Source organism: Ailuropoda melanoleuca, chromosome 8, assembly GCF_002007445.2.
Source record: "Ailuropoda melanoleuca isolate Jingjing chromosome 8, ASM200744v2, whole genome shotgun sequence".
NCBI lineage: Eukaryota > Metazoa > Chordata > Mammalia > Carnivora > Ursidae > Ailuropoda > Ailuropoda melanoleuca.
Window position 1 is genome coordinate 97,007,167 of NC_048225.1, and position 8,158 is coordinate 97,015,324.

At 42.8% G+C, this 8,158-nt stretch overlaps 1 protein-coding gene across 1 annotated transcript; it reads right to left on the reverse strand.

The window, feature by feature from the left end:
• Positions 1-3,299: 3,299 nt before the first annotated feature.
• IL20 (interleukin 20) lies at positions 3,300-6,141 on the reverse strand. Its single transcript, XM_002919281.3, has 6 exons — positions 6,101-6,141; positions 5,753-5,940; positions 5,393-5,458; positions 5,125-5,277; positions 4,456-4,530; positions 3,300-3,422 (listed from the first exon to the last, which is right to left on the reverse strand). Exons 2-6 carry the CDS (start codon positions 5,909-5,911, stop codon positions 3,345-3,347), a joined length of 531 nt encoding a protein of 176 aa, XP_002919327.1. The 5' UTR covers positions 5,912-5,940; positions 6,101-6,141; the 3' UTR covers positions 3,300-3,344.
• Positions 6,142-8,158: the final 2,017 nt, after the last annotated feature.

The following is an 8,158-nucleotide window of genomic DNA, read 5'->3' on the forward strand; positions in this document are numbered from 1 at the left end:
AAGGCTCATCACCTTCCTCTCAAGGCAGAACCGCTACTATAGCCAGAGCTTCTGTTGATCAAGGGCTCTCTACAGACTGGACATTCTGTCCAGCTGGCGAGGTGAAGTGGTCAGATGCACGGTTCTCCAGTCTTCCTACTATATTAGTATTTTACCTCCACCAGTATAAGCTATGTGATCTTAAACAAGATACTTTACCTTTCTGGTCTTCAGCTTCCTCATATGTAAAATGGGAATAATCAAAGCTATCTCATCATGCTTTTATACAAATAAATGAATGGGCACTTACAACACACTTAGAACAGTACCTAATTTATAGTAAGTGCTTGTTCAAGTTAACTGTGACGATCTCATTTAGTGTTCACATCAACCCAGTGTGGTAAGTAGTATAACCTGAACTTTGCAGATGAAGAAATTAAGGATACTTATGTCGCTTGCCCAAGATAGTGATTATCAAAGTCAGGATTTTTATTCATGTCTCTATGAAGTCATCACACATTTTTCCTTCCTACTGTACCTCTGAACCCAAGATGCCATTGTTGGAAAAGTGAACAGTAGAGTGGGAAGCATACAAGGTCGTGGTATCAAGGCGACCACATTCAAGTCTTGGTTCTGCCTCTTGCACAAATTACTTACCATCTCTGAGCACTTTGTCCTTTGCAAACTGGTAACACTACTATCTACCTCACAAGGTTGTCTTAAGGATTGAATATGATGTATGTGAAGTTCCCAATACAGTGCCTGACACGTGATGAGTACTTAATAAATGACAATAATCATTTTAATTGTTGGAGTTGGAAGTAGCAATCATAAATTATTCAGAGTCTGTCCCTCATTGGCCCCACCTTTATGAAGTTTTCTCTTTGCCCATAACCTGATCATGTCTTCACTGCTGAATTCCCTGCTGTTAGTACTACGATAGGTCAAGCAATGACTTGGAGGATGAGAAGGGTCCTGCTGGGGAGAGGAATAGATAGGCAAAGAGGTAAGGTAAGGTAAAGTCATTGTTAACATGGTGATGTATAGTCCTAAAAGGCCCAGGCTTCCAATGGACCAGACTTCCAGAAGAGTCAGAAATGTTTCCTAGGAAACAAATGGAGGAATTTCATCCTTAGCTATGGGGTCAATCTGTGACACACCCATCTGGAAGACTCACACCCTTGGCAGGTAAAACCAGGCTCCTCCTTGCTATCCAATGTCTCTTGGAGGTGGTTGTTCCAATTTTAACACTGAGTTCAGTGACGTTAGCTCCTCAACTACTCCTTGAGCATTGAAGCTAAGTTGTTTGTCAGATTGGTCACAGAAAACCAGGATACATGCAACTGGAAAATATGATAGAAGACAAGTGAGATGGAGTAAAAATCTGATAGCAAATAGGTGATAATTATGTGGAATATGAAAGCAGAAGATGTCTTGTTTTCAAAGGAACATAAGAAACCATGTCTTCCATCACCCCAAAAGGTAGATATTATCATCCTGTTTTCCAGAGGGAGAAACTGAATTCCAGGAAGGTTAAGTTTTACAACCCAAATCACTCAGGTAATGAGGGTTAAGTTGTTTTGGATCCAAGAAAAAAGATCTGGGAAAAATACACCTAAATGTTTAAGAATGGATAATAGGTGATCTAAATGTTCTTCCTTATTTTTTTCTGTATTTTCCAAATTTTCTCTCTTGGGTAGTTGTTACTTGTATAATGAGAAAAGAAATTAATAAAGTTATTTAAACTCCATCAAGGCCCAAGCTGAGGGCTGAGAGCAGAAACCAGAGGCAATGAGGGGAGCTGGCTTGGGAACCAGGGATCCGCATTAGTCTGCTGTTCATGAAATTGGGAAAACTAAACTGTTACACAGGGAGCTCAGTTCAGAGTGAGGTGGGGAGGAAGGAGGCAAACAGCCAGTGCCAGAAGTACCCAGCAAAGCTCAACATGAAAGGAGCTTGAAGAGTAAACATTGACTTAGTAGTTGGTCACAAAGAGAAAGACTTGATCCAGAAACAACCTAGAGCCTGGGGCTGGCCAGAATACAAAGTAGAAGAGCCTCAAGAGAGTGTTCGTGCACCAACTTGGGCAAGGCCCAGTAACTACACTTCGCATCTCTGTGTTCTTAACCCTTATAACAGAGCCTTCTGCACATTGTGATTTGTGTTGCAGTCAAGACCCCGATTGCAAAAGTAAGAGAACTTAGAGTGAGAAAGAAAACTAGGAGCAGAGAGGACAGTGCTCAAAGCCAACAAGGTAAAAACAGGGATGATTGAAGCCCTTCACTCCGTCACAGCCCCTTTGTGGAGAGGGCAGAGTTGTGAGATCAGAGATGTGAGTCAATTAAGATATAGAGCTGGGAATGCATTCAGTAGGAGAAAGAAGGCCCAGGTTCCCATTGACATCTTCTTCCCCAAAGGAGCAAGAAGTCCCTCGGTAATAAGAGATTCAAGGTCTCGGGGCGCCTGGGTGGCACAGCGGTTAAGCGTCTGCCTTCGGCTCAGGGCGTGATCCCAGCGTTCTGGGATCGAGCCCCACATCAGGCTCTTCCGCTATGAGCCTGCTTCTTCCTCTCCCACTCCCCCTGCTTGTGTTCCCTCTCTCGCTGGCTGTCTCTATCTCTGTCGAATAAATAAATAAAATCTTAAAAAAAAAAAAAGAGATTCAAGGTCTCCCCACCATTGTTTTTGCTCCTGAAGCATTTTCAAACTCCACAAAGATATTATGCAAAGAAAACTTTATTTGTAGAAATACATTTTGACCATACAGGATTCCATAACAAGGATGGGGTTGGGGAGTTGAGTGGGGTGGTCAGTAATTGTAAGATAAGTCTGCAATTTCACATCAGAACTTCTTCCAGAACCCACACTTAGTAGCCATTAGTTCACTTCTAAATATTTCATAGAGTCTTGGCAGTCAGTAAACATGTCCTTAATTTAATAAAATGAGTAACACCCCTAGTCACCCATCTAGAATTTAGAGGGTTTGTTTACTGTACAAAAACCTGCATGAAAAACTGTAGTCGGGTTATAAATAGAATCTGTGGATTTTTTAAATAAGTTTTATCTTTACAAACAAAAATAAATAACTTAAATAGCAAAAATAAATAAATATATTAACTAATACATACACCCAACAGTAGAAAAGATATTATCAAAATCTTATAAAACCATGGGCTAGATTAAGAATGGGAACACAGGGAGACAACCACAGTAAAGAGGCAAATAATAAATAAATAAATAATATACATGGTGACGAGCACTAAATTATATAGCAACAAGATGGTGGTTTGGGGTCATGCCTCCGCCAGTACCAAGGACTGGGACTCTTGGCCAGCACTACTGCCAGTAAGGTCCTCACTCTCTTCCTATTTCATCTCCTCCATCCATTGCAGGAGGATGTCCAGCTCTCCCAAAGCCTTCACCACTGCTGCCTGCGGCGTAAGCTGAAAGACACACACTTCTGTGGTGAGAACCTCATAAAGAGACAATATGTGCTTCCAGGTTAATTCTCTCCTTTCATTGGTAGGTCTACAGGGGATTGTAAGCACAGTATTCTTTTCAAAATGGAGAGCTTGCAAGAAGTTATGGAATCTCGAGATCTCACAAAAGGAAGGAAAATCAGGAGTCCGTTACAGAGGGAAACTGAAGCTTAGGGGGTGGCAGAATTCAGACTACAACCCAAGCCTCTTGAATCACAGAGATCAAAATAATTAGGCTGTTTATTTATTTTTTTTAAAGAAAGATCGTGTGTGTGTGTGTGTGTGTGTGTGTGTGTGTGTAAGTGTTGCCTACTGCCTACTGTGCAACTTCAACTGAACAAATATTTATTTTGTTAAGCATTGGGTTGCCTAGGGATTCAGAGATGAATGGCACAATCCCTACTGACAGGGGATTCAGTCAAGTGAGGGAGACAGAAGCAGGCAACTAAAATGTAGTGTGGTGGATAGTGGGTGGAGCCCCCACAGGATGACAGGAGAGGCACCTAACTTTGAGAGATGTAGTCAGTACCTTCCTGGAGATGAGGCCTAGGATGAGTCTTAAAGGATGAGTAGGAATTAGTCAGTGAGGAATAGACTCCAGGCCTTCCTGGCAGATGTACAAAGGTACCAAGATGAGAAGCAACATGGCATGGACATGTGTGGGATTGTGACTGAATGTTTTTGAGGGTATGTATAAGTGTGTGAATGTTGGAAAACTATTGCCTCTTATTTGTACAGCTGGAAGATCAGATATCTCTGGAGTGACTTGATGGAATTAGGGCCATTTCCTCTTGAATCCCAGAGCATCTTCCAGAGACAGCACCTTTCTACAGCCTGGATAGGTGTCCCTGGGTTAAAGCAGAGGGATGGTCCACATGACCTCAAAGGGTTACTGAGGGCTACAGGATTTCTACCAGTATGAATATCCATCCCACCCATCTGTGATCTCAGTTCTGAAAAACACACCCATCCCAACCAAGGCCAAAATTGCATATACCTCTTCGAAGTGACTCAGAATCTGGCTGTATTTCTCCATTGCTTCCTCTCCACAAGGGCATGTCATATGCGCATGCTGAAAAGAATGCCACAGAATAATAGATTTTATTAAAGATTCTGATTTTCTGCCCTTGTCACTGCCATGAAGGGGAATTCTACTCTTTCACCTGCATTCTTGCACATACTCCATTCCTATAGCAAAGTCTTTTCAGACCTCATCATTGGGGATCAGAAAACTAACCATCAGCTAGAAGAAGAGGCCAGCTTTGTAGACTCAAACATGAAGCTCTTTGTTGGATCCCCAGGTCCTATTCAGACCATATCTTGATATTGAGTCCAATGGCTTGGTGAGCAGCTGCCTGGACACAGGATATACTAACATATCATAGGATCTTTCGCTTACAGAAAAAGTGTGATTTCATGGATAATAGATAATTATCCTGAATATCAAATAGCATTTTGTAGTTATTTAGACTTTTTGCATGGAGCATATACCCAAAAGTCAGTAAAACTGAGTTCTTATTACCTAGTCACATGGCACAACATAGATTATGAAAACTTTTGGACTCAGCTTTTCTATCCATTAAATGGGAGTAAGAAAGAGCTTGGTTGCTAAGTCACTGAGGTTACGTGCACGGAATGGATCCTTTTACCCAAGACTTTTACTCACACAGAGCCGGAGGTCCTTCTTGATGGTAAGAAAAGAGTTGGCAAGACTGCTGGTCTTCCGGAGGATATGGTGGTCAGGAGTCTGATAGTTTTTGAATACCCTGTCCAGGTAGAGTCTCAGTACATGGCGGAGGAGGCAGCACTGATCTGCAGGCTACAAAGAAGACTAGTATGTTGGTGAGGGGAGAGCATCCAGGGACAAGACCCAGGGTGATGGAGATGCCTCCAATTCATATTTCCTCCCAGAAATTTATGGACCAAGCACATACCTTTGTGTCTTGCAAAGACTCAGTCTTCCTCAAGATTCTGATATCAATGATTTCATCTTTGGCTTGCTAAATGGAAGAAGGCAAGGCATGAAAGGACAGGTCGGTGACTACTGCCAGGTCTTAGACATCAAGACCTCTCATCCTTTCCCTGCCACACAGCCCAGCAGACAGTGTCCCTTTCCAAAACACTCTTAAATTATGAACTACAGCTGTTTCTTAGGAACACATCCTCCTGGTAAGGAGTCCCCAGCCTATCTCTTTTTGTGATCACACTGCTGGGCTGCCAGAGGACAGAGAAAGACAAGCAGAGAAGAAGAGAGACAGCCATTGGAGCAGGGATGGATTGCCTCCCTCACTTACCACACTGTCTCGTATCTCAGAAAATCCATTTCGCATTTCCTGAAGGTTTGTGGTGATCATGCAGCTTCCCAAACGGAGTGTCTTCAGTCCAGCAGAAGGTGTCCAGAAGAGATAAAATGCAGCAGAGAAAAGGCAGATGGGAAGACCAGAGGCTTTCATCTTGCGCCAGAATCTGAAGACCAAAGGAGCTAGGAATTCAAAGGAAAGAGAGTGACTTACTGATTTTCCCGACATCATGTCTTAAGAAGCCAATTCAGTCAGCAGGGACATGCCTTCCCCAGGTGTCCCCTGATGAAACTCAATAGCTTTGTCTGGCTTTGGGCAGTCTGGCCCTTTCATCTAACTTACTAAGAAAAGCTGCTGAGCCTCCTGGAAGAAAAGACTCTGGGTGTTTGTTCAGGGTCTGAATGTGAATTGGTGCTACAGGTCCTGACTCTTTATTCTGTCCCCATCCCAACCCCATCGTCATTACCCAGCAGGTAAGGCCTGGAGCAGCAGGCACTTGCAGTGAGTAGACAGAGGATTACATTTCAGGGAAAATGTTAAAACTTGTTTTGGTGAATTGACGTATTCAGTCTTCCCTTCCAGAATGCCAAGGTGGCTCACTCTTCTGGTCCCCTTAAGCCCTAAGGGGAACTGCAGGAAAACAGAATCTCACAGTAGCTGTTGGTGAGCCACCAAAAGACTTGGAGAAAATTGTCGGTGGATTTTATGGCCGCCCCCAGGACAGAAGAGCTTAGCTGTTTGGTATTTGTCTGGGATCAGGTTGGTTATTTGGGGGAAAGAGATTTATTTCAGCCCCAAAGGCAAATAGAAAGTCAATGATTTCATAGCAATCCTACTGCCAGGGAAAGTCAAGATCTGATGGGCAATTAGCCCAGTACACCTAATACTTCTCCCTCCTGAGGCATCTGAGCTCCACAGCACCCTCTACAGGAAGGCTATAGTCAGGCACATCAGAGAGGAATGCAAGAAGGTGCTCTTTCCTGACTCCGCAACTCCTGGCTCCGCCCAGGCCCCCCAAAAAGGAGAAGAAAGGTAGGAAGGGAACTCATTTCTTCTTGGGATAGACTGCTCCTATCCCCATACTGCTGAGTTTCAAGATAAATTATAATGGGCTGGGATTAGGGTGAGGAGAACAAAGCACTCACCTCAAGCACAGAATTTAAGGGGGCACCAAGTCTCAATAATCAAAATAAGTAATATTTTAATGCAACATCAGAATGAGTGAAAAAAATCCATGATGAACAACATATCAACATTTTAAATAAAGAATCTGACAGTGCCATGCTGAGACATACTGGCTACAAGTTCCCATCAAATTAGGTTGTCTCAGTTTGCTCTGGACTGAGGGGGATCCCAGGACACAAGACTTTCAGTTTTAAAACTGGAGAAGTCACAGGCAAACCTGAATGCTTTAGTCACCCTACATCTACGTGACCCTGGGCAAGTAGGACAAAACTCTTTAAGTTTTGTTTTCTTAGCCCCCAAAATGGTGGTAATAACACTTACCCCAGAAACTTGTTTTGACGTTTAAAGAAAATGATGCATGATTTATACATCTAAAACATAGTGAATAATCAATTCATTTAAAAAAGAGAATGATGGTAGTTGCCTTGAACATGGGGGTGTATAGTAAATATAGCTTAAATGCAACAATCCGATTAGCATTTATTGAACACCATCTTAAATATTGCACTAGGTACTGGCGTGAGAAGATAAACATGACAGTTCTCTATCCTTAGGATATTCTGTCCTATTTCAAAGAGCTTCTTTAGATGCGGCCCTGAACACACTTGGGTCAATGATTGGGAGAACCAGGCTGAAACGCAGAACTGTGTGACTAGTGTAGAGAAAGGGAGTTCTCTTACCTGAGTTCAGGAAAGGCTGCTGCTTCTGGTCTCCTAGGAGTCTGTCTCAAGCCAAGAGGCTTCCAGTTATTTATATATGTCGCATAAAGGAAATGAGCTCCTGCAGGTGAGGTCTGAAACTCCCCTGGAATTTCTCTGGTGGCATTGCACTTCCTCCCACCCTAAGGCAGATTAATTGCAGGCTGTGTTACCTCAAAACCTTCCTCCTGAAGAGTCTTGCTTCTTAGGAGACTACTGGTTATAGTTCTCAGATAAAAGATGGGCCTCTTTCTTCCCAGCTTCCTTCCAGAAGGAAGGTAAAATAGTAATCCGGGCAGGAAAGATCCCTGAATTACAGAACTGGAAGAGAATTCCAACAGGTGCTTTGTCCCCTTCTGGATTCTTAAAGTTTTTTAAGATTTTATTTTTAAGTGATCTGCACACCCAACGTGGTGCTGGGGAAGCAGGAGAGCAAAGTTCTTGTCTCACAGAGTTGAAGAATGAGTCTTACAAAGGAGAGTGACTAAAGTGACTGAGTTTTATTATGTGAAGATAC

Excerpts from the sequence above, each read along its gene's own strand:
- IL20 (XM_002919281.3), bottom strand. The coding sequence starts at position 5,911 with ATGAAAGCCTCTGGTCTTCCCATCTGCCTTTTCTCTGCTGCATTTTAT. Across the intron at positions 5,278-5,392 it reads AGTCTTTGCAAGACACAAAG|CCTGCAGATCAGTGCTGCCT; the intron begins GTATGTGCTTGG and ends TCTTCTTTGTAG. Across the intron at positions 3,423-4,455 it reads TTCTGAGTCACTTCGAAGAG|CTTACGCCGCAGGCAGCAGT; the intron begins GTATATGCAATT and ends TGTGTCTTTCAG.